Source organism: Mastigoproctus giganteus, chromosome 2 (assembly GCF_048544385.1).
Source record: "Mastigoproctus giganteus isolate SK-2022 chromosome 2, ASM4854438v1, whole genome shotgun sequence".
Taxonomy (NCBI): Eukaryota; Metazoa; Arthropoda; class Arachnida; order Uropygi; family Thelyphonidae; genus Mastigoproctus; species Mastigoproctus giganteus.
Genome location: NC_143576.1, coordinates 232,593,767 through 232,621,095, shown reverse-complemented (window position 1 = coordinate 232,621,095; position 27,329 = coordinate 232,593,767). Strand labels below are relative to the sequence as shown.

The window sequence follows — 27,329 nt, the reverse complement described above, 5'->3', positions numbered from 1 at the left end:
AGATAATCTTGTAATAACTGAGAGTAAAGTGGAAGAGAAATTGTTGAAGATAAACACAAGAAAGGCACCTGGAGTGGATAGGATCCATCCAGTTATATTAAAGGAGGCAGCAAAGGAAGTAAGCAAACCCTTAGCCATAATTATGAGAGCTTCCTTGGACTCAGGGGAGGTACCCATAGACTGGAGATATGCAAATGTGACCCCAATTCACAAAGGAGGATCAAAGGCCGACACAAGTAATTATATACCTGTGAGTTTAACTTCTGTTCCAGGAAAATTAATGGAGGCACTGGTTAAAAAAGCACTGCAGGATCATCAAGACAAGACTTCAGTTTTAGCTCGGACACAGCATGGTTTTGTTAAGGGAAATTCTTGCCTGACCAATTTCATTGGATACTATGATGCAGTCACAAAAGAACTGGATGCAGGGAATAACTTTGATATCATATACTTGGATCTTAGACAGGTTTTTGATACTGTTGCACATGGAAGACTGCTGCACAAATTTGAGCAGTGAGGCATTGGAGGCAAATTGCTGCTATGGATAAAGGGGTGGTTGAGGGGGACAAGACAGAGAGTGGTAATCAATGGACACTGTTCATCATGAACTAATGTTGTTAGTGGAGTCCCTCAACGTTCAGTGTTGGGTACATTGTTGTTTTCTGTATTTATAAATAATATTGATGGGTATATCAAGCTTAATGTCCAAGTTTGCAGACGATACAAAGGTTGGCAGGGTTGTTAAGGACACTACTGACACTATGCTGCTGCAACAGGATCTGGAAAGGTTGAGCAGATGGGCTGAGAGGTGGCAAATGAAGTTTAATATTGACAAATGTAAAGTACTACGTATGGGGAAACAGCAACCTCAGAGCAATGTATCAACTCTGTGGTACTACACTGACAGTGGTAGAGAATGAAAAGGACTTGGGGGTAATTGTGCAGGCAGATATGAAGTTCTCTGAGCAGTGCAGATGGGCTGCAAGAGTAGCTCATGGTGTCTTGTCAATGATATACAGGAATTTTTCTAGCAGGGATAAATAGGTGATTATTCCCTTGTATAAGGCAATGGTCAGGCCACACCTTGAGTACTGTATACAGGTCTGGAGGCCTTATTTCAAGAAGGATGTAGAGCTGCTGGAATGAGTATAGAGAAGGGCAACAAGATTAGTGAATGGAACAAAGGGTTGCTCTTACGAAGAAAGGCTTAAGTTTTGCAAATTACAGTGTCTGGAGAATAGGCACCGGCGAGGTGATCTGATAAAGGTGTATAAAGCCTTGAATGGTTTGAGCATGCTCAATGCTGATGGGATTTTTCCTCTTGCTCAGAAGAGGAAAGGGCATCACCTGAGAGGGCATAAATTCAAATTGAGGAAAGATAGATGTAGGATAGATGTGTGGAAATTTGCCTTTAGCCAGCGTGTAGTTGGTTGGTGGAACAGACTTCCATTCCTTCTTGTGGAAGTTGATAGCCTAAATAAATTTAAGGCTCAACTGGACAGGTATTTCGAACGAACGGAGGGGTGAAGTGGAAGTTTTTTTTTTTTTTTTTTGGCTGATGCTGCATAAGCTTGCTTTCTTGCATCATATGCCTCTGCTAATGCTAATACCTTGATCCTATCCCTTTTTGCACAGTATATTTCCCATTTCCCCAAGACATTCTGCCTTGGGGCTTGCTGCTGTGTTGCCTGATGATCAAGTGCAAGCTCTGGTGTTGATGTGGGCATCTGAGAACTTGATCCCCCCCCCCACCAGTTTAAATCCTTCAAGGTATCCACCCTGTTCTTCAGGCTCTCAGAAATGCCCACAAAAATGCTGAGTTGACACCTAATATCGTCTCACTCCTTATATCAAACACATACACAATGATATCCCCTGTAGCAATAACATGTTGTGTTCCACACAACATGTTATAAATAATATTGATGGGTATATAAAGATAAGTTCTCAAACATCAAACAAGAAGTGTATTTCGTGAGCCATGATTCAGAGGGCAACCCACCTTCTTAGTTCTCCCCTGAGTTATGGCACACCCACTGCCTTGAGCCCTTTGCTGTGCTTTTTTTTTTTTTTTTTTTTTTTTTTGTTCAGATTCGTTATAAATAAAAATACTACACTAAACTAATATGCCTAATGCATTAATGGCACTATGCACTGGTTATGAAGTTTACATTATTGATTATATACATATTATGCTATACCACAGAACTTACATTTGTAAGTTCTAAGTTATTATAATAGATAATAAAAATATCTAACTAATGTCAACCTATGGATTCAAACTTTCGAGCTACCTATTTACCACAGTTAAAACGCCGGAATTCCCCTACCATGCACTCAATACTAACAATGGGCTAATTCACTTGTTTGTGAAAGTGACTGTATTATATATTTACTTTTGTACTATGTCATCTGTTACCTTACAATCTCTAGCTCATTTAAAAATAAACTGATGAATGTGACTAGGACTGTAAAGCTATTTATAGAATACGATTTAATATGACAATTAGACCAATAAAACAGCAATTTTTTTCAAAAACTTATCGTTTCCGGAAGCTGAAAATTCTTTGTTGTAGGTACATAATGTCCACCAGAATATCCATGTGGTTGCTGGAATTCACAGTTCTCTCACACTCTTCAAAGGAGAATGGGCTAATTCACTTGTTTGTGAAAGTGACTATTATATATTTACTTTTGTACTATATCATCTGTTACTTTACAATATGGAGATTTTTCTGATCCCAGATGCTCATATTGTTTATTCACCTTTCCAAATGTATGAAAGTCATAAAATCTTTAAATTTTTCCATTTCTCTGTAACCTGGCATTTCAATGTGCATTTACAAATTTAGGTGTAAATGCTTCTTTAACAACTTGTTTACTGTGCCATTTGTAATAAATGGGTGACATCTTGTGGCCTTCTGAAAACACACTGACTCTGTAAGTACACTGCAGGCTTTATCGGGTATGAGGTATAATCCTCATCCATTTGTGACCCGGATTCAGCAGACGCTACACACTCTCTGTTTGAGCGTTCTTTTGACATTCGTTTCTGCTGGATTCCAAGCCACATTGGGATCGTGGGAAATGAACTGGCAGATGCTGCGGCCAGGTCACCCGAACCCCACAACACTTATTGCCTGTTAGTCCCCTATACAGACTACGGGCAGCTAATACACGATAAATTACTGTCCCAGTGGCAACAATCCTGGCATGAGCAAGTCACAAACAAGCTCTATCAGATAAAGCCTGTAATCCGACATTGGCAGTCTAGTCTGCGCAGGAATCGCAGAGAAGAAGTTGTTTTAGATCGCCTCCGCATAGGACACAGTCATCATACACATGCCTTTTTGCTGAGGGCAGATGACTGTCCTATGTGTGAGAAATGTGACACCTATTTAAGCATACGGCACATTTTAACTGAGTGTCCACGTTTTAGACACGAACGTGATTTTTATTTTACCGCTTTTAGTCATCTGGCTGAGCCTTATACACTCAGTCAGATTTTATCCGACAATGACAATGTGTCTGCTGTTTTTAACTTTTTAAAATCAGTAAACCTTTTTTCTCATATTTAAAATTGATTTGTCATTTCTTTGTTCATGTTTTGTACTATTACTCCTTTTATATCTCGACATGGTGGCCTAACTCCTTAGGTCACTGAAGATTTTAACTTTTTATTTATGACCGGTATTTGGCGCATTATAGCCTCAGTTGCTGATGTGCCAATAAAACCCAAACCAAACCTTCTGAAAACTAATGAACATTTGTTGCATGATATTTTTTCTTCTTAGATAAGCAGTAGGTCACCACTCTTCTTGTGAAAGGTATTGTCTGTTTCATTTTATACAACGGCAAATGGTGATCACTCACTCTTGTAGCTTTTTTTGTAATTTTGTTGCAATTGGACACCACATTTGGTCTTAGACAAGTAAATAAGTAGGATTTTTTCCTGAGGAAGTGTTCCAAAAATTTTCACTTTTTTTAGTCCACTTTTCAGACACCGATTGGCTTATGAGATAGTAATTTGTGTTCCTTCCTGACAACATTTCTGTTTAACCTGATTGAAACCATATTTAAAAGTATATGACATCAAAAAGTAATTTTGCTATCATATACTTGGATTTTAGGAAAGCTTTTGATACTGTTGCACATGGAAGACTACTGTACAAATTGGAGCAGTATGGCATTATGGGCAATTTGCTACAATGGATAAAAGGATGGTTAATTGGGAGAAGACAGAGAGTGGTAATCAATGGACACTGCTCTTCATGGACTAATGTTATTAGTGGAGTTCCCCAGGGTTCAGTGTTGGGTCCATTGTTGTTTTCTATATTCATTAATGATATTGATGATGGTATATCAGGCTTAGTATCGAAGTTTGCAGATGATACGAAGGTTGGCAGGGTTGTTAATGACACTAATGACAGTACGTTGCTGCAACAGGATCTAGAAAAGCTGAGCGGATGGGCTTCGAGGTGGCAAGCAAAGTTTTAATGTTGAAAAATGTGAAGTACTGTGTTGTACTACACTGACAGTTGTAGAGAATGAAAAGGACCTGGGGGTAATTGTTTAGGCAAATATGAAGTTTCTGAGCAGTGCAGACGGTCTGCAAGAGCCCATGGTGTCTTGTCCGTGATATACAGGAATTTTTCCAGCAGGGATAAGGAGGTGATTATCCCCTTGTATAAGACAATGGTCAGGCCACACCTTGAGTACTGTATACAGGTCTGGAGGCCTCATTTTAAGAACAATGTAGAGCTGTTGGAATGAGTACAGAGAAGGGCAACAAGATTAGTGAATGGAACAAAAGGTTGCTCTTATGAAGAAAGGCTTAAGTTTTGCAAATTACAGTGCCTGGAGACCAGGCACCTGCGAGGTGATCTGATTGGGGTGTATAAAACTTGGAGTGGGTGTTCCCACACCCACTCCAGGTGTGGGAACAATATTCAGCGGTAAAGAAGATTTACAATTTGTGCTAAGTGTGTAGTTGGTTTAGATGAAAAGTAATACTGAGAATGAAAAGGAAAACCCAGTTTTTTTTTTTTTTATGCACAGGAAGCAATATTTATGTCAAAAGAAATCATAAGTTTTTAGGGTAATTCCTAATAGAGATGCATGAACTTGTATAAAAATCTGAGTGGCAGGCAGAGATGAGGGTAGGTGCAGTAGACTGCCTATTCAGTTATTTTTTGCGAGAACTATGATAGACATTATGACTGTGCTTTATGAAGCAACTTTTAGTCGTTTTCACAACTTTGTGACCAGTTATTTTCATAAAGAGAATTTAAACTCTGGTTTTAAACTACTTTCCATTCTGTAATACAATAATGAAATCATTAGCAGTGGGAAATGATGCAAGAAAGCAAACTTATTCATCATCAGCCAATAAAAAAAAAGGACACTTCCCATTTCACCTATTTATTTGCTACTATAGTTTGTCTAGCTCTTCCTTGAATTTATTTAAACTATCAACTTCCACAACAACAGATGGAAGCTTGTTCCAGCAATCAACCACCTGTTGACTAAAGGCAAACTTCCACACTTCTATTCTGTAACCATCCTTCCTCAATTTGAATTTCTGCCCCTTCATGTGTGTTGTCTGAGCAAGAAGAAGAATGTCATCAACATTGAGCTTGCTCAGTCCATTCAAAGCCTTAAACACCTCAATAAGATCAGCTTGCAGATGCCTAGTTTCCAGATGTTGGAATTTGCAGAACTGAAGCTTTTCTTTGTAAGAGGACCCCTTTGTTCCTCTTGCCAATCTCATTGCCCTTTTCATACTCATTCCAGCAGCTCCACATCCTTTATAAAATGAGGCCTCCGGACCTGTATGCAGTACTCAAGATGTGGCCTGACCATTGCCTTATACAAAGGAAAGGGATGAGCCATATTGGGCCAATATGTACAAATGACATAACTGTTATTGATGATACTGTTCAGAGTGCTGAAAAACTAAAATGTTTTACATCTACATTCACCTGCAAAGACGATTTTAGGGATGGGAATACCAGAAGTACAGACTATAACTGGGAGTTAAATGATTTTTGTGATAAATGAAAAGAAAGCTGAAGAGGAATTTTTGAAGTTTAAAGTAAATAAAGTACCTAGAGCTCAAATTATTTTAAAACAAACAGCAAAAGAGGTAAGCAAACCATTAGCCATAATTATGCACCCTTGGATTCAGGTGAGGACTCATAATTATGCATCTTGGATTCATAGGAATCGAAGATTCCTATGAATTGGAGATATGCAAATGTCTCCCCAACTTACAAGGGGAGATAAACAGGTGAAGTGAGTAATTATAGACCTGTTAGCTCGACTTTTATTCCAGGTAAAATAATGGAGTTAAAGATATCATGAAGGATGATCTTCACAGGAATGCAGTTATACAGCTGTTACAACATGGATTTATGGACACTTTCCTGACAACATTTCTTACAACCTTTTTGACTCAGGATTGAAAACCACTGGATTGAGTCAATCAGGATTGAAAAGGGCGAAGACATTTTTGGGCTTTCTTCTAACTATGACTGAATTAATCAGCCTCTGGTGAAGGTTGCTTGACAGAAATATCCAGTTTTTCTTCTGCCAAATTGTAAGGAAAAGTTTTTAAAGTAGGGTGGTTTTCCATCCAAGTGGATTAAAAATCCGAAGCTGCATTATTTGCATGAGGAAGCAGTGAATGTGTTAAGGAGCAATCTTATGTGACAAATTTGATTGGATTCTATGATGCTGGAACATAAGGACCTGGATGTAAAAAATAATTTTGATATCATATTCTAAAATTTGAAGAAGGTTTTTGATATTGTTTCACATGAAAGACTGCTATATAGATTGGATAGGAGCAAATTACTGCTATGGATAATGGGATGGCTGAGTGGCAGAAAATTGAGGTTTGGTTATTAATGGGCACTGCTGTTCTCGGACTAATGGAGTGCCACAGTTTTCAGTGCTGGGCTCATTGTTTTCAAAATATTATTAATAATATTGATGAAGGTTTTATAATTTTAAGTTGCAAATGATATGAAATGTGGCATGGTAGGCAATAACAGTGATCAGGGTATTCTACTGCAAAAAGATCTGGAATTGTTATGCAGATGGGTTGAGAAGTGTCATTTGAAGTTTAACGTTTACAAATGCAAGGCACTACATACAGGTAACTGTAAGCCCAGAGATATACTCACTTTATATCTCTGGGCTTACAGTTACTCTCTACTATCTTCAGTGAGACAGCACTGAAGATAGTAGAGAAATATGAAGAGCTTGTAATGGTGAAGTCAGATATGAAGTTCTCTGAGCAGTGCAGAGAACTTCATGTTCAGGATTTTGACAATGATATACAGGAATTTTGCCAGCAGGGATAAGGAGGTAATTATTCTGCTATGTAAGACAATGGTAAGGCCACATCTTGTGTATTGTATACAGGTCTGGAAGCCTTATTTTAGGAAGGGTGTGGTTGATCTGTTGAAATGGGTACACAGAACAGCAATGAGATTAGTGAAGGGAATAGACGGTACTCTTACCAAGAAAGACGTTAGTTCTGAAAATTGCAGCATCTGAAAACCAGGCATCTGTGAGAATATCTGATAGAGATGCTTAAGGCCTCTGAATGGATTGAGTAAGCTAAATGTTGATGTGGCCCTCTCTGTAGCTTAGACAACGTACATAAGAAGGCACAAAGAATTGAGAAAGGATGACTGCAGAATAGATGTACAAAAAATATACTTTCAGCCAAAGGGTTGCTGATTTTCAGAACCAACTTCCATCTGGAAGTGGCTGTTTTAAATAAATTTAAGGAAGAATTAGACAAATTATTAGAGATTTGATAGGTGATGTAGGAAGTGTTTTTTTTTTTTTTTTTTTTTTATCCGCTGAATACATTAACCAACTTATTTAGTTGGTCTCCAGATTTTTTTTTTTTCTCCTTCAGCTTTTTATCCAAGGCTTTTAAGTCATGCAAGTCTGATTACCTTTCTATAGAACAGGTTACTTATGGTTTATCATACTAATATAAAATATTGCAAAACAAATATTATTATAATATTTATAATCAACAATTCAACTCAAGAAAATATAATAAAGGTGCTCTTTCTGAATTTTATTTTAACAGTCCTACATTGTAGCTTACTTCAAAGCAGTGGGGGTAACATGAGTTTTTCATGAGGATGAAAAGCTCAAAAAGAGAGGATAAAGCCTAGAGTCTAGTTATGTTCTTAGTTATACACAGTAAAATCTTGCACAGTTGACACGTACGTTCTCATTGTAACTTTTAGAATATGAACCCCTATGGTTGATTTAATGATAATATGCCATGCTCTATTTCACTAAAATCAAAATGGACCATGCATGGATAATATAGTGTAGTTCTATCCTACAATCGATTGTCCAATCTTAATTGTGAATGTGCATTTAATTTCCAAGTTACCAGTGTCATTTATATAATGATCATTGTTGTGAGTCAGTAAAGAATGTGGGCTGCATTTTAAAGAAGCTAATTTGCATACATCAGCTGATGTTGCAGATGAACTCAACAATTACTTTGCATTGATGTTTACAGAAGAAAAATGCCTTGTCAATGAGAAATTATGGGAATGAATTTGAAAAATATGTAATTAATGATATTGAAATTTCACATGATTATTAATGAAAAAACTTTCAAGCTTACAGGCAAGTAAGGCTACTGAGGTTGATGGTATATACCCCATAATTTTAAGGTAGTCAGCAGGCTAATTATGAGAGCATCACTGGACTCAGGAGAGATTCCATTGGATTGGAAAAATGCCAACGTATCACCAGTATATAAAGTTGGTTCTAAGAGTGTAGTGACTCAGTTTCACATGAATGGTTACTTTATAAAGCTGGAACAGGTTGGACTCAGGAAAAATCCTTAGAGAGAGCGTGATGTCTAAATTTGCAGATGATGTAAAGAATGGTATAGTAGCTAATGATCACTGCCAACCAGAGCTTCTTCACAGTGACCTAGATAGACTTCATGGATGGCCAGAAAAGTGGTATCTATGCTTGAATTCAGGAAAATGCAAGGTCTTACACCTGGGGAACAGCAACCCAAAATTAACTTATACACTTGGTGGAGTTGAACTAAAGTCAGTAGTGGAAGAAAGAGGCTTGGGAGTTATGATACGGTCAGGCATGAAAGTTCTCTGAGCATTGTAGACAGGTTGTAAGAAAGGTCTATGGTGTTGAAAATGTTCGATAAATCATCTATCGATGATTTATCGAACATTTTCTAGTCGAGAGAAGGATGTCATAATCCCATTAATATAAATAAGCTATTGTGAGACCACACTTGGAATGCTGTGTTCAAATGTGGAGGCTGCATCTAAAAAAAAAAAAAAAAAAAAGCTTCTTGAAAGGGTGCAAAGACAGGTAACTCGCCTGGTGAGATTGGCAAAAGGGTGTCCATATGAGGAAAGACTTTGAATATGTTGGTTGCACAGCTTGGAAACTAGGCACCTTAGAGGATACTTGATTGAGGAGTTTAAGGCTCTGAGAGGCAAAAGCAAAATGAATGAGAATGAAATTTTAATGGTTATAAATGATTCTACAACTAGGGTCCATAAATTCAAGTTCTGGGGGGCAGCATGTTTAGACTGGATTGCAGGAAGTTTTATTTTAGCCAGAAAGCTATAAATTACTAGAATAAGTTACCTACATGGGTGGTGAGGCTGACAGTTTGGGGAAATTCAAAGGTCAGCTGGAAAGTTGCCTACTGGAGGGAGGGAAATGCATAGGTTGTCTATTTCTTTTCTTTTATTAATTTTATTATTATTATTATTTTACTCTTTTTCTCTTTTTTTTTTTTTTTTTGGCTGCTGCTGCAGCAGCATAAGCTTGCATCATATGACCATTACTAATACTAATACTCTTTCTAAAGTAACAAAGAAATCCATTAAACACCAACTCTTAATTATTGATACTAATTCTTAATATCTCGGTTAAATATATAAAACTTCATGCCCCAAATGTTTCCATTTAATAAATGCCAGTCAGATGAATAAAATAACTTTAACGTATATGGTCCATTGGCTCCTTCATTATAAAATGTTTTTCTTTATTTCATTTGCATTTTTTAAATTTAGTAACAAAGTTGTAAAGATGACTTATATTTAACATGTATTTCAATATATTTTTTTAAATTTTCTATATTAATATTAAATACTGCCTTTTTAATTGACATACCTTTTATTTTATTTTTTAGAATTCAATGGATTTCAAATAACATACTTTTTAAAAGCATAATAAATTTTAAACTGCAGTGGAGAAATAGATTTATTTTTGAAGTTATTGACAATTTTGGCATTTAATTTTTATTTTACACATTAAAAATAATAATAAAAAAGAGGAAAACGAGCAGCAAGTTTTCATTATCACATATGATAATATTGGTTGATTTCAGTAGCCTGCTTGAAGATTTCCAATTAGTTGACCACCTTTTAGAAGATAATCAAAATTTGTAATGTTGGGAAATTAATCAGGCACCTATCGCTCTCTGGTAGAATTATTTAAAGATATTCACACTACACTTTTTATACTGCAAAAAAAAGTGCCTGACCCATTGTTAAATGAGATTGGGTATATGTGGTTAACCTCATAGGTAAATTATCACGTGTATTGCCTGTATATATGACTGTAGCAAATGATGCTAGAAAGCAGGCTTATAAATCATCAGCCAAAAAAAAAAAAAAAAAAAAACACATCACCTGTCCATCCCTCCAATAATTTAAATAGTTCTTGAATTATTTATTCAAACTACCCACTTCCACAACAACAGATGAAAGTTTTTTTCTAACAATCAACCATCAACTGGCTGAAGGTAAACACATGTATCTGCACATGTATCCTGCAACAATCCTTCCTCAGCTTGAATTTATGTACCTCACATGTGTATTCTGAGCAATAGGAAGAATGTCAACAGCATGAACTTCCTTAATCCATACTTTTTGACATCACTAGCAGTTTTCATTTTTAATTTTTATGTCATCACACATTAAAATAAATAATAAAATTAAACTCTGTCAGATTGACTGATGAAAGTTACCATAATAACCAAAAGCTTTTTGTACTGTATGTATTTAACATATTGTGGTTTACAATTTAACATTAAACTTGTAATTTATTTTATTTTATTTTATTTTGTCTTCCGTTTCACTCTGTACTACATAATAACTTACCATAATGAATCCAGAGGACACAGGTCTCTGCCAATAAAATTAAAGAAATGAGCAGTAATAGCAGCAAGGTTTCATATCGTATATGAAAAAAAGCGTTTGATTTTAGTGGCCTCAATGAGATCACCTTGCAGGTGCCTAGTTTCCAGATTCTGCTTTTTTCAGAACTGAAGCCTTTTTGGTAACTAACTTTGCTTACCTCATTAACCTCATTGCCCTTCTCTGTGCCTATTCCAAAAGATCTACATTCTTCCTAAAATGAGTCTTCCTGATCTATAATAGCATTAGCATTAGTAGATGCAATAGTACCCAATATTCTTCCTGATGAGGTAGAACATGCATTGAAGAAAATGAAGAATCGGAAAGCCCCGGGTGAAGATGAAGTTACTATAGAGTTGTTAAAATTGGGAGGAAGAGACATGACACAAAAACTGGCAAGACTCTTCACAAAATGCATTAGAAAAGGTGTGACACCTAAGGAGTGGAATAATGCAATCATAGTTTTGCTGCATAAGAAAGGAGATAAATCAGAAATTGGAAATTATAGACCAATTAGCTTGTTATCCCACTTCTACAAGACGTTCACAAGGGTGATTACTAACAGACTAGAAAGAATACTTAATGAGAATCAACCGAAAGAGCAAGCTGGCTTTTAGGACAGGATTCTCAACTGTGGATCACCTTCACATAATATCACAGCTAATGGAGAAAGCAAATAAATATAAAACACCATTATGCCTGGCATTTGTGGATTATGAAAAGGCATTTGACTCTATACAGCAAAAGGCAATGTTTCAGGCACTGGAAGATAAGGCATAGATACCCCATATATTATGATTTTGAAGAAAATATATGAGAATGCTACCTCCTTTATTAGACTAGATAAAAACAGTAGGAAATTTAAAATTGAGAAAGGAGTTCGACAAGGAGACACACTATTTCCAAAGTTGTTTACTGCTGCCGTAGAGGAAGCTTTCAGAAGATTAGATTGGTCGCAGAAAGGAGTCAATGTGAATGGAGAGTAACTAAACCATTTATGATTTGCAGATGACATTGTGGTCATAAGGCACGATCCCAAAGAATTACAGGAAAATCTTAATCAGTTATGCACAGTTAGTAAGGATTTTGGACTTAAGATGAATATGGCTAAAACAAAAGTAATGATAAACAAGTATGCCATGGAAAGGGAAATAATGATTGAAGGAACAGTAATTGAAAAGGTGGAGTCATATACTTATCTGGGACAAGTTATTAGCTGTAATAATGATAAATGGCTGGAAGTCAAGAGAAGAATAAATTTTGGATGGATAGCATTCAGGAAATATAGTCACATACTGAGGAGCAATATCCCAGTTTGTCTGAAACATAAAATAATGAATCAATGTATACTCCCCACCATGACTTATGGAAGTGAAACTTGGGCACTTACCAAAAGAATGGAAGAGAAGCTGAGAACTACACAGCGAAGAATGGAACGAATTATATTGGGAATCAGACTGTTAGATAAGAAGAGAAACACATCGATTAGGCAGCAAACTCAAGTAAAGGACATTCTTATCAAAACTAAAGAACTAAAATGGTCTTGGGCAGGACACATAGCTCGAAGACATGATGACAGATGGACTAAGAAAATAACAGAATTGTACCCAAGAGGAGCTAGAAGAAAACCTGGAAGACAAAGGCGGAGATGGATAGATGAATTTCATGAGTTTTTGGGTAGTAAATGGATGGCCAGTGCTCAAAACAGAAGGAACTGGAAAGTTGCTGGAGAGGCCTTCATCCTGCAGTGGATTGAAAATGTCTGATGATGATAGTAGACGCATATGATGCAAAAAAGCAAGCTTATATAGCATCAGCTAAAAAAAAAAAAAAAAAAAACATTTCACTCATCCATTTGCTCTTTGTTTCAGCAATCAACCACCCACTGGCTAATGACAAATTTCTGCACATAAAGGCATATGCAGTACATGTGGCCTAACTATTGCCTTGTACAATGGGATAATCACCTCCGTATCACTGCTAGCAAAGTTCCTGTATATCATTGATAAAATCCCATGAACTGTGCTGTCAGCCTGTCTGCACTGCTCAGAGAGCCCTTTTTCATTTACCCCCAGCCCTTTTTCATTTACCGCTACACTGGGTATAGAATCATACAGTTCGTACATTAATCTGGGATTACTGCTACTATATGCTGTACTTTACTATTAGTAGAATTAGTACCAGTAAATCATCTAAGAAAGCAAACTAATACAGCATCATCCAAAAAACAAAAAGAAAACAGCTGCCAATTTAGAAAAACAGTGCCCATGGGAAGTATCTATAGAAAAGGCAAAACTAAAGCTGTAAAGAAGGGCAATAAGATTGATGAGGGGAATAAAAGGGTGATCTTACCAAAAAAGGCTTAAGTTCTGCAAATTACAGTGTCTGGAGACAGTGCATTTGCAAGGTGATCTGATTGAGGTGTTTAGGCTTTAAATGGATTGAGTAAGATCAATGCTGATGGAATCCTTCCATTTGCTTAGACTGCATATATGAGGGGGCATAAATTCAAATTGAGGAAGGATGGTTGTAGGACTGATGTGGAAGTTTTGCCTTCAGCCAGTAGATGATTGATTGTTGGAACTAATTTCATCTGTTGTTGCAGAAGTGGGTGGTTTGAATAAATTCAAGGAAGAACTAGGTAAACTATTGTAGAGGGGGTGGACAGGGTTTTTTTTTTTTTTTTTTTTACTGATGCTGTATAAGTTTGCTTTCTTGCATCACATGCCCCCACTAATGCTAATCTGAGAGTGGAGAGACTTCGTTGTAAGAGAGATGGGCTGTTGATTAAACTGACTGCCCTCTTTTGAATAGAGTCTAGAAGTTCTTAAGCTTCTAGACTCAATTGAAAAAACTATTCTTAAGCTTCTAGACTCAATTGAAAAAACTATTCTTAAGCTTTTAGACTATCTAGGGGTTTTGGAAGTACCAGTCCTGATATGAGAACAGTGTGTTGTGTAGGGTCTTTTACAGTCTTATGTTGTAATTACATAGTAATTGAATCACTCACCTAGGCAAAAAGATAACCTTTGAACTTTAAATTATTTTAATTAATGACTGTGTACTGTCATCACCTTGGTCACTAAACTTAAAACTGGAAGTGTGCTAGTGAACATCAATTAATGTAAATTTCTTTGTAATAAATTTTCTGTTTTGAAAATTTGTACTTTTACTGGAATGTATGATTTAATTGGCTCAATATAATACATGGTGTCTTACGTGGCATCTTTACTACTTTGAATCACTAGGAATAGGGAATGAGAACTCCTATTTTAATGGTGTTTGCTTTGGGAAGAACATACCCTGCAGTTTTTTCACTTATTGTCATCATTAGTCCACTTTGAAGTGAGCCTCTCTTATTATCTGAAGAATATTAAGCCAGTGTGTTAGCTGTTGCCAGCATGCTTGTGTCAGTTGCTGTAATAGCATCAATGATCTTCTGTAGCTCCTGTATTGTATATACCTTCCTTTACACAGTGTTCTTGACATATATCCATAGTAAGTAGTCAGGTGGAAAAATCCATTATGCTCATACAACTGTTTTGTCATGTCCATGGCAAATGCATAGCAGTGCAGACAAGCATTAGCATTAGTAGAGGCATTTGATGCAAGAAAGCAAGCTTATGCAGCATCAGCCAAAAAAAAAAAAAAAAAAAAAACCACTTCCACTTCACCCCTCTGTTCGTTCAAAATACCTGTCCAGCTGAGCCTTAAACTTATTTAGGCTATCAACCTCCACCACAAGGGATGGGAGTCTGTTCCACCAACCAACCACCCGCTGGCTAAAGGCAAATTTTCGGACGTCTATCCTACATCTGTCTTTCCTCAATTTGAATTTATGCCCTCTCAGGTGATTTTTCTGAGCTAGAGGAAGAATCCCATCAGCATTGAGCATGCTTAAACCATTCAAGGCTTTATACACCTCTATCAGATCACCTCGCTGGTGCCTAGTCTCCAGACACTGTAATTTGCAAAACTTAAGCCTTTCTTCGTAAGAGCACCCCTTTGTTCCATTCACTAATCTTGTTGCCCTTCTCTGTACTCGTTCCAGCAGCTCTACATCCTTCTTGAAATGAGGCCTCCAGACCTGTATACAGTACTCTAGGTGTGGCCTGACCATTGCTTTATACAATGGAATAATCACCTCCTTATCCCTGCTGGAAAAATTCCTGTATATCATTGACAATACTCCATGAGCTACTGTTTTGTCATGTCCATGGCAAATGCATAGCAGTGCAGACAATCATTGCACCTGTACAAGTTGAATACTGTATGCATGCATGCCTCAAGTGCCTATGTACCACCTTGTGCACTGTTGAATGTGTAATCTGCAATTCCTAGCTTTTCTGACAGGTTTCTGAAGACAAATAATTCTCACATCCACTCCATATATCCTGCACTTATTCTTGCATACCTGGATCGTAGCTACTATGAGACACTTTGTCTCCCTGAATGAATTTCTTATTCTATTTTTGTTCTGTTTTTTTTTTTTTTTTTTTTTTTTTTTTATGTAAACCCCAAACACGAGAGGTATTAGAACCTATAGTACTTAGTACCATGCTTGGGTTTGAGGTTAAGAAGACGAAAGAAGATATTTGTTGACATTGGACTTGAACTTCTGTAGATTGTAATTTTCAGGAAATACGTATGAAGGAAGATTGTTCCAGAAAACGGCAGTTGAATGAATAAATGAGGAAGATGAAAAGTTGGTTCTGTGGGTTTGAAGTTGGACAGTAAATGGATGTTGGCTGGTGGCGGTACGTGTTCGGACTGTTTTGAAAGAGAGAGCAGGAATTATAGAAGCCAATTCAGAAGAACAGTGCCCATGGAAGTATCTGTAGAAGAGGCATGCAGCAGAAACAGTGCGTCTATGAGAAAGTGAGTGGAGGGACTCTGTTAGAAATGAATCATTAATTAACCTAACTGCCCTCTTCTGAATGGAATCAAGAAGCTGGAGAGAGGTTTTGGGGGCACCACCCCAGATATGGGAACAATATTCCATGGCAGGGCGAATTTGCGATTTATACAGAGTGAGCAGCTGTTTGGAAGAAAAGTAACGCCGAGAGCGAAAGAGAAAACCAAGTTTTTTAGATGCAGAGGAAGCAATATTTGTAATGTGCTTGTGCCAAGAGAGATTAGAAGTCAGGGTAATCCCCAAAAGAGATATATCATTTTGCCTAGAAATTGAGTGTCACTAAAGATAAGTATAGGAGCAGAAGAATTCTTTTTGCGAGATATAAGACAAGACTGAGTTTTAGAAGGGTTGAAATCAACTAAGTTGTCTTTGCCTCACTGGAGAATTACCTGAAGATCGGAATTTAAGGAATTGGTAGCAGATTTTCGAGAAGTTGAAGCTGATTGAGCAGGACAAGGTTTCTCAAAATGGAAAGTTGAATGCAATGTGCTATCATCGGCAAAACTATGGATAGGATTTTCAGTCAGTGGAAGAAGGTCATTGATATACAAGAGGAAAAGAGTGGGGGAAAGAACTGAACCTTGGGGGACACCGGCATTAGTGGAGAAGTTAGAAGACAGAGAGCCATCTACCATCACCCTCAGTGAGCGATCAGAGAGAAAACTGGATAACCAATTACTAAAAACAGTTGGCAAACCATAAGATGGAAGCTTGTTTAGAAGACCTTTATGCCAAACACGATCAAAAGCCTTTGAGATGTCAAGAGCGACTACTTATGTTTCACCGAACCTTTCCATTGAATTAGTCCATAAATGGGTAACATAAGCCAGAATATCACCAGTGGATCGACACTGACGGAATCCATACTGGTGATCGTTGATCAGACGGAAGGTTTCTAGGTAGTTTAAGAGTTGGCGGTTAATTGATTTCTCCATTACTTTAGAAAGAGTAGAAGTAATTGCAATGGGACGATAATTGGATGGGAGGGATTTGTCACCCTTTTTAGGAATTGGCTGGATATGAGCAAATTTCCAAGCAGAAGGAAAAACACCTTTGGAATAAGAAAGTGAAAAAAGGCGGCAAAGAATAGGAGTAAGTTCAGGAGCACAGGTTTTGAGAACAAGTGGAGAAATACCATCAGGACCTGGAGCTTTCTTAGCATCAAGATTCATCAAAATCCTTCTGATATCCTTTTGACGGAAGACCACAGGAGGCATTGAATGGAGCGTGTTGGGAATTGTGGGAGTTGTTTTACCAAGATCATTAATACATGAGCTGGAAGAAAAATGGGATGCTAGCAGGTCAGCTTTATCCTTGGCTGAAGTGGCAACAGAACCATCTGGTTTGGACAGAGGTGGGAGCAAAGATGGGCAAAAGTTGCAGCCAATAGCTTTGGCAAGAGACCAGAATGCTCGGCTACCATTAGGGCAAGAAGCAAGTTTTCTACTCTTAGCCTGTTCAAACTCTAGTTTGGACTGGTTAATAACTGCTTTACAACGGTTGCGAGCTTTGGTGTAGGCAGAAAATGAAACCGAAGAATTAGAAACAAGCCAATTACGATATGCAACATTCTTCTCTTGGATAGCCTTAGCACATTTATTGGAAAACCAAGGTTTAGATAAAGGACGAGATTTTAAAGTGGAGTGTGGGATAAAGGATTCCATTCCTGCAAGAATAATTTCACTGACACGATCTGAACAAACGTTGACATCAGAAGTTTTGAAACAGTAATCCGACCAAGGAAAAGAAGAAAAGAAGTCTTGCAGGTCATCCCATTTTGCATTCTTGTAATGCCAAACAACACGTGGTTGGGAATAGCCATGAGATAAAGGTTCCATTGGAGAAGAGACAATCACCAAGTTGTGATCTGAAGTGCCTAAAGGACCTCTCACTTCGACCGTGTACTTAGAAGGGTTGTTTGTTTGGTAGCATCCTTTGGTATTTTACCCAAAATCTGTGCTGCACCTGAACATTTGATTTGGGCTTAATAAACTATGATACACACTGTGCCTTCTCTTTAGATGTCATCATTTTCATTTGCTAAGTTTTGGGGTTGCTCAGTTACCTGCAGTCATCTAGAACAGTATAAAAGAATGTGTTGTAATAAACTTTTTCAGTTGCTTTATACGAGATGTGACAAAGTTTCAAGAATAATTAATTTAAAAATTTTATTTTGAAAATTATACAGTGAGGCCATTGCCTTCAAAGTAGTCCTCTTCAGACTGTACACACACACACACACATTCCAGCGTAGGATCCATTGATTGTAACATATCTGGTACTCGCTTTCTGGTGTCTGTTTTAATGCCCACGTTCCATTACTCTGAATTTCAGAAACTGACTGAAAATGCATTCCTTTCATGACTCCTTTTAGTCGAGGAAATAAAGTCACAAAGAGACAAATCAGGTGAATACGGAGGGTGCTGCAACGTTATGATTGATTTTGAAGTTAAAAACTCTTTCACTACAATGGTGGAATTTCTTTCTGCTCATGAGAGAAGTTTTTCGGTACCAGCTTTGCACACACTTTCCTCATCAACAAATTTTCAGTCAAAATTAATCTAACACTTTCCCGATCAATGTTTAGTTTTTCAGTAATCATTCTTGTGGTTAACCGCCTATCGCTTCGAACAAGATCATGCACGTGAACGATGTTTCTGTCGAGTCATGGAAGGATACCCTGAACATTCAGCATCTTCAGCGGATTCACATCCTTCTCAAAACAGTTTTACCCAATTGAAAATGTGTGGTTTCAACATGGTATCATTTCCATAAGCTCTGGTCAACTTTTCATAAATATCTGTTGACGATTTGCTGCTTTTCACCAAAAATTTTATCACAACTTTTTGCTCTTAATTGCATTCCATTTTTCATGTAACACGGAACTGAAACACATCTTTACCCGAACCAACTTGTACAATGGCTGAAACAACTGACGACGTTTACCCTCTGCATGTAGGTAGAAGGGGGTTCAGGCTACACCGTGGGAGGATGTAACGGTTTACAGTATGGCCACTTTGATGGAAACAAAATTATTCTCAAAACTTTATTGTCACGCCTCGTAGTTTGCAAAAAAAATCTGCATTAATTAGATGCCTCCATTTAGAGGTTACATTTATTCCAAACTGTAAAAGTTTCATGTGAAACCCTTTATGTCAAAATGTGAAGGCATTAGGAAAATTTCATAACTGGTTCTTATCTTACTTTCTTAGAGCATGGCTTCTTCTGACCAGTCAGATACTCCCATTACGTTGGAAGAATACATAGATGTAAAAAGACAGTTAGCCAAATCAGAAGATCGAATTTGTCGATTAATGCAAGGTAACAAAGATATGAAGCAGGAAATAGCTTTGTTACAAAACATGGTAACCATTTTCTCCTTCTTTATGCTTTAATAATTTCATTAACATTATTAAATAATCAATATTGGTAAATTTTACACAAAAATGGAAACTCATTTCTTCAAATGTTAATAACTGCTATTTGTGGATGTTATAAAAAAAAAAAAAAATTTTAAATCAGCAGATATATACTGGTAATAACTGTTCTATCCTCAGCTGAAATCTCATCTCCTGTCATGATTTATTTTTTATTGTGATCAAGAATTCATATCCTTTTCAAATATTAAAATCACTGACAAAATTAAAGTAACTCTGATTACAATACTCTCAGCAGCAACCTGAAAATATTTAAGTTAAGTAGTTTGAAGAGAGCATTGTTAATAATATCTTTATATTAATTATTATTAGTATAAAGCTTTTATAATATATGTGAAATGCCTCCATTGCTGTTGATATTAGAGAACTGAAATGAGGAAGGCAGATTAAAATTTCAAAATGAAAAACATTCCCATTAGAGAAAGTTTTGTGCCTTTTTCTTAGTTCATCAGAATTAAAAGCATATGATACAATAACATGAAGTTATTGTATCATATGGTTGTATCAAAGGTTGAGCAGATGGGCTGAGAGGTGGCAAATGAAGTTTAACATTGACAAATGTAAAGTACTACATATGGGAAACAGCAACCCCAGAGCAACGTATCAACTCTATGGTACTACACTGACAGTGGTAGAGAATGAAAGGGACCTGGGGGTGGTTGTGCAGGCAGATATGAAGTTCTCTGAGCAGTGCAGATGGGCTGCAAAAGTAGCTCATGGTGTATTGTCAATGATATATAGGAATTTTTCTAGCGGGGATAAGGAGGTGATTATTCCCTTGTATAAGGCCACACCTAGAGTACTGTATACAGGCCTGGAGACCTCATTTCAAGAAGGATGTAGAGCTGCTGGAATGAGTACAGAGAAGGGCAACAAGATTAGTGAATGGAACAAAGGGGTGCTCTTACGAAGAAAGGCTTAAGTTTTGCGAATTACAGTGTCTGGAGACTAGGCAGCAGCGAGGTGATCTGATAGAGGTGTACAAAGCCCTGAATGGTTTGAGCATGCTCAATGCTGATGGGATTCTTCCTCTTGCTCAGAATAATCACCTGAGAGGGCATAAATTCAAATTGAGGAAAGACAGATGTAGGATAGATGTGCGGAAATTTGCCTTTAGCCAGCGTGTAGTTGGTTGGTGGAACAGACTTCCATTCCTTCTTGTGGAAGTTGATAGCCTAAATAAGTTTAAGGCTCAGCTGGACAGGTATTTCGAACGAACAGAGGGGTGAAGTGGAAGTGGTTATTTTTTATTTATTTATTTTACTTTAATTTTTTTGGCTGATGCTGCATAAGCTTGCTTTCTTGCATCAAATGCTTCTACTAATGCTAAAGTTAAAAGAAATGGCAAAATCCAGAACTTTAGCTACACTTTTCAAACAGTTTAGGCTATCATCAGCTGGACTAAAAAATCTTCTTTTTGGGATTTAATCCTTTATTACAATGGTTCTCCTCAACCTACAGCTGAAAAGTCATTCCTTAATTCTTCTATCTTCCCAATCTCTGCCCACCAGTCCTCTTCTATTCATAGTTGCTCTCATGCCCTCTATCCACGTCCTTCTTGGTCTTCCTCTCTTTTCCTTCTCCATGGCTCCTCTGGGCAATCTGTCATCCTCCATTCTCTTCACATGGCCAAACCACTCCAATCTTTTCTCCTCTATTTTATCAATGATAGTTTTTTGAATGTTCATTGTGTTCCTTATCATGGACTAAAAATAATAATAATATAAGGAAACATCTTACATCACAGATGTGAGATAGTTATACCTGGTTGGCTATTTATGAAGATATTCTGCCATATAAAAAGAATATCAACAAGGGTAAAATTGTTTAATACATTTGAATGTGGGAAAATTATAACCTTCTGAAATTTTTGGTTTATAATTAGAAGTACATGTGTTTAAACAGCTCATTTTTACAGTTATTACTATTACTAATATTTGGTAGTATGTTCTCATACCAGAAGTGGAATTTCCTTAAGAGTAAGCTGTATAACTAATGTATTTGGCATTACTGTTTTTCTGAAATTCCGTAAGATAAACCATGTTGTTTAGATCATTTATGGTATTAATGATCACATATCTATTAAGGATTATCCTGACTTCTAGTCTCTCTTGGCATAAGCACATCACAAATATTACTTTCTCAGTATCTAAGAAACCAGGTTTTCTGTTTTGCTCTTGGCATTACTTTTCTTTTAAATGCTTTATACAATTCTCAAATCTGGCATACAGTGCAATATTGTTCCTACATCTTGGGTGGTGACCCCAGTAACTTCTCTCAGGCTTTTAAAAAGTCACTCCACTCTCTCTCTCTCAGATGTTCTGTTTCTGCTGCATGTGTTTTCTGTAGATACTTCCATGTTCCTCTGAATTGACTTCTATAATTTCCCCTCTCTTTTGAACCAGTCTGAACGCATGTTGCAACAGTCAATATACTGTCCAATTTTGAACTCAGAACCAACTTTTCGTTTTCCTCATTTATCCCTTTAACTTCTGTTTTTTTGGAACAACCTTGCTGCACATGTATTTCCTGAAATATACAATCTACAGAAATTCAAGGCTAGTGTCAACAAGTATCTGCTATCATCTTCTCAACTTTTAACCCATGCATAGTATAGGTTCTAATACCTTTCATGTTTGGGGTTTTCAAAAAAAAAAAAAAAAATGCAAGACTACCACAAGGAGTTATTAAATATCTATAGCCCAGATATTTAATATCTATTTCCTTCTGCTTGGAAATTTGCTCATATCCAGCCAGTTCCTAAAAAGGGTGACAAATCCCTCCCATCCAATTATCGTCCCATTGCAATTACTTCTACTCTTTCTAAAGTAATGGAGAAATCAATTAACCACCAACTCTTAAACTACCTAGAAACCTTCCGTCTGATCAACGATCGCCAGTATGGATTCCTTCAGTGTCGATCCACTGGTGATATTCTGGCTTATGTTACCCATTTATGGACTAATTTAATGGAAAGGTTCGGAGAAACACAAGTAGTTGCTCTTGACATCTCAAAGGCTTTTGATCGTGTTTGGCATAAAGGTCTTCTAAACAAGCTACCATTTTTATGGTTTGCCAACTGTTTTTAGTAATTGGTTATCCAGTTATTATCTCTCTGATTGCTCACTGAGGGTGATGGTAGATGGCTCTCTGTCTTCTAACTTCTCCACTAATGCCGGCGTCCCCCAAGGTTCAGTTCTTTCCCCCACTCTTTTCCTCTTGTATATCAATGACCTTCTTCCACTGACTGGAAATCCTATCCATAGTTTTGCCGATGATAGCACATTGCATTCAACTTTCCATTTTGAGAAACCTTGTCCTGCTCAATCAGCTTCAACTTCTCGAAAATCTGCTGCGAATTCCTTAAATGCCGATCTTCAAGTAATTCTCCAGTGGGGCAAAGACAACTTAGTTGATTTCAACCCTTCTAAAACTCAGTCTTCTCTTATATCTCGCAAAAAGGATTCTTCTGCTCCTATGCTTATCTTTAATGACACTCCGATTTCTAGGCAAAATGATATGTCTTTTGGGGATTACCCTGACTTCTAATCTCTTTTGGCACAAGCACATTACAAATATTGCTTCCTCTGCATCTAAAAAACTTGGTTTTCGCTCTTGCCTTTACTTTTCTTCCAAACAGCTGCTCACTCTGTATAAATCGCAAATACGCCCTGCCATGGAATATTGTTCCCACATCTGGGGTGGTGCCCCCAAAATCTCTCTCAGGCTTCTTGATTCCATTCAGAAGAGGGCAGTTAGGTTAATTAATGATTCATCTCTAACAGAGTCTCTCCACTCGCTTTCTCATAGATGTACTGTTTCTGCTGCATGCCTCTTCTACAGATACTTCCATGGGCACTGTTCTTCTGAATTGGCTTCTATAATTCCCGCTCTCTCTTTCAAAACAGTCCGAACACTTCCACCACCAGCCAACATCCATTTACTGTCCAACTTCGAACCCACAGAACCAACTTTTCATCTTCCTCATTTATTCATTCAACTGCCGTTTTCTGGAACAACCTTCCTTCATACGTATTTCCTGAAAATTACAATCTACAGAAGTTCAAGTCCAATGTCAACAAATATCTTCTTTTGTCTTCTCAACCTCCAACCCAAGCACGGTACTAAGTACTATAGGTTCTAATACCTCTCGTGTTTGGGGTTCACATAAAAAAAAAAAAAAAAAAAAAAGCTTACTCCATGCACTTTGTTTTGTTAAATCCATATTGGTTAGGGATTAGAATTCCTGGATAAAGTAGTTATAGTTACATTTATTTAGGAGATATCAGGTATTCCAGAACCTTGCCCAGGATGGGAAGGAAGGTGATAGGCCTGTGAGAGAAGGGGTTTGTTTTGGGTTTTTCAGGGTCTTTCATTAAGATTTTCAACAATGCAGTCTTCCATAGATCTGGAATGGTTCCTTCAAGAGACCATCTTGAAGGCAAGAGGTATATGAATCCTCCAAAATTTGCCACATAGCTTTCAGAAATGCTTGAATGCCTTCCCCTAAATAGGTGTATCCTTCACACTTTCTGTTATACATATGCTTTATGGTATCCACAAATTCAGCCTCCATCAGATCGTCTCCATCCAGACAATCAGTATTATCTCCATTGTCAGTCCTACTTTGGGCATGGATATCTGTTTCTGTATACAGGTTGTCTTATTTGATGCTGTCCAAAATTCTGTGGTAGATTCCACCTATGAGGTTTCTTCCAGGGGCTCTATCAGTTTTGATTGAACAGTATATTTTTCCTGGAATGATTTTGTTGTTTAAACATCCCAGTGGCTTCTCATTCTCTGCCATTTCAGCATGATTTTATGCTATTATGCTATCAAATTTCTCAGATTACTTTCTAATGTTCTGGTATCTCAATTTCAAGGTTTCAATCTGTTTTGCTGGGTGCCCATTCTAGCTTCTTTGAAATTAGTGTAGTGCCTGCCTGCCCTGAGATCATAAGAGTGATAATCAGAGCAGCAGTCAACCAAGATATGCAGTTCAGCCTTTGCATCTTTCTTGTCATTGAAACAGAGGCAGCCCTAAAGCATGACCCTTAGATAAAATTTACCTCACCTGTCATTGTCAATGACAGGCACCTGATTTGATCTTTGGCAATAATTTCACTCTAATGTTGGACAATTTAGTCAAATACAAAGATATCTCCACAGCAGAACTCCTTGATTCCATAGGAAATAGCTGTAGTTAGTGACTTGATTGTCAGCAAAGTGGAAAATATATTGGGAAAAAGGACAGGTGTAATAGTACCAGGGTATATCTGCCCAAGGCTTAGATGCTAATGCTTGGCACTAATGATGTTAAGAGTAAGAGGATTTAATTAACAAGTAGAGAGTAACAAGTATAATGTTGAGAAAAAGCTGAAATTGAAAGTGTCTGCAATTCTGTCCATACAAAATAGGAGGGAGTACTCAATAAGAGCCTTCTCAATCAATTCACAGCCCTGAGAGACTGTGAAAAGACCAACAGATCAACAATAGCCACAGGAAGAAGTGAAATTGTGATCCTTGCACTGCTTTTATTCGAATGTGCAGCAGCTAGAAAGCAAGGTGTTGGGATTTCAAGGCCTGCTGTGGGTCATCGTGGAACAAGGAAATTCGTGGGCTATGTTAGGGTAACTAAGAACAAATACATGTATACCATTGCTAGGACCATTGTAAATAAATTTGATGAATTTGAAGTAACAGTCAACTAATCAAAGGCAGACATGGGGATATCAGAGATATGGTACCACTCAGATATAATGGATTCAGAATTTGAATATGAGGAGTACATTGGTATACATGAAGGACATAGCGTTGCTTGTCAAATGGTACTGCCCCCCAACTCTGCTATACATGGACAGACAGGATGGGAGGGCTGTTAGTTAAGAAGCACATAAAGTTCATCCAGTGCATCTAGTGGACATTGTGCCCAGTGCAATGTTGAATCAGTTTCATGTGACCTAAGCACTGGATAAAGGATGAAAGGATGGTTGAGGAGGAGAAGACAGAGAGCAATTACCAATGGGCACTGTTCTTCTTGTACTAATGCTGTTAGCTGAATACCCTGAGTTCAATGCTGGGTCCATTGTTGTTTTCTGTATTTATTAATGAAATTGATGAAGACATGTCATGTATAATGTCTAAATTTGCAGATATACGATGAACATTGGCAGTTGGTTAATCACAGTAATCAGGATCTGTTACAGCAACAAGAACTAGTCAAATTAGGCAGACGGGCCGAAAAGTGGCAATTGAAGCTTAATATTAACAAATGCAAGTTACATCATATCGCAAACAGTAGTCCCAGATTAATGTACCATCTGTGCAGTGGCATGCACACTCAGGGTGGTGGAGAATGAAAAGACTTGAAGATAATCATGCAGACAGGCATATTGATCACAATATAAATCAATACACTAAGTAGCAAATTGATTTGCTTATTAACATTAGCAGAGGCATATAATGCAAGAAAGCAAGCTTATACAGCATCAGCCAAAAAAAAATACCATTCCCATATCACCCATCCATTCGCTCCACAAGTTTGTTCAGTTCTTCCTTGAATTTATTTAAGCTATCAACTTCCACAATGACAGATGGAAGTTTGTTCCAGCAGTCAACTACCCGCTGGCCAAAGGCAACTTGCCACACATCTATTCTACAACTGCCTTTCCTCAATTTGAGTTTATGCCTCCTTCAGGTTTGTAATCTGAGCAAGAGGAAAAATCACATCATCATTGAGCTTGCTCAAACCACCTCAATGCAGCAGTGCGTAGCACGCGCTTTTTGATTAGACCGGGGTTCGAGCCTGTCACCCCCAAATACGGAGGATGCGGAAGGGTCAGTGAATGACCACCGCATATCCCAGAGCAATATGGCCTTAGTTGCTAATGCTCCTAAAAAAAAAAAAAAAAAAAAACCCAAACCAAATAACACCTCAATCAGATCACGTCACAGGTGCCTAGTCTCCAGACACTGCAATTTGCATAATTTAAGCCTTTCTTGATAAGAACGCCCCTGTGTTCCCCTCACCACCCCTTGTTGCCCTTCTCTGTACTCATTCTAGCAACTCTACATCCTTCCTAAAATGAGGGCTCCAGATCTGTATGCAGTACTCAAGGTGCTGACCATTTACTTATACAAAGAGATAATCGCCTCCTTATCACTGCTAGTAAAATTCCTGTATATCATTGACAAAACCCCATGACCTGTTCTGTCAGCCTGTCTGCACTGCTCAGAAAACTTCATATCAAACTGCACAGTTACCCCCAGATATTTTTCATTCTCCACTACCCTGAGTGGTACTACACTCATGGTAGTGAAGCGCAATTGCCACTTCTCAGCCCATCTTCCCAACCTTTCTAGATCCTGTTGCAGTAGCATACTGTCATTAACAACCCTGCCAACCTTTGTATCATCTGGAAACGATGACATTAAGCTTGATATACCTTCATCAATATCATTGATAATATACAAAATGACAATGGGCCCAACACCAAACCCTGGGGGAATCCACGAAGAGCAGTTTCCATTAACACTGCCACTCAACCATCATTTTATCCATTTTAGCAACTTGCCCTTAATGCCATACTGCTCCAATTTGTACAGTAGTCTTCCTTGTGCAACAGTATCAAAAGCTTTCCTGAAATCCAAGTATATGATTATTTTTGTGTACACATTAAAACTATGCCCTACATTGTACAATAATGTTCTATATTAACTAAGAAAAATGGGAAATTAATGCAAGAT

General features: G+C 37.5%; 1 protein-coding gene across 2 annotated transcripts in view; it reads left to right on the top strand.

Annotated features, from left to right (window-relative positions):
* Git (ARF GTPase-activating protein GIT1) overlaps positions 1-27,329 on the top strand; it is a 421,403-nt gene that overhangs the window by 270,177 nt on the left and 123,897 nt on the right. For both annotated transcript variants that reach the window (XM_090369031.1, XM_090369030.1), the window contains one exon: positions 19,359-19,511. In XM_090369031.1, coding sequence (XP_090225157.1) covers positions 19,359-19,511 — 153 coding nt within the window. The remainder of the gene's footprint in view (positions 1-19,358; positions 19,512-27,329) is intronic.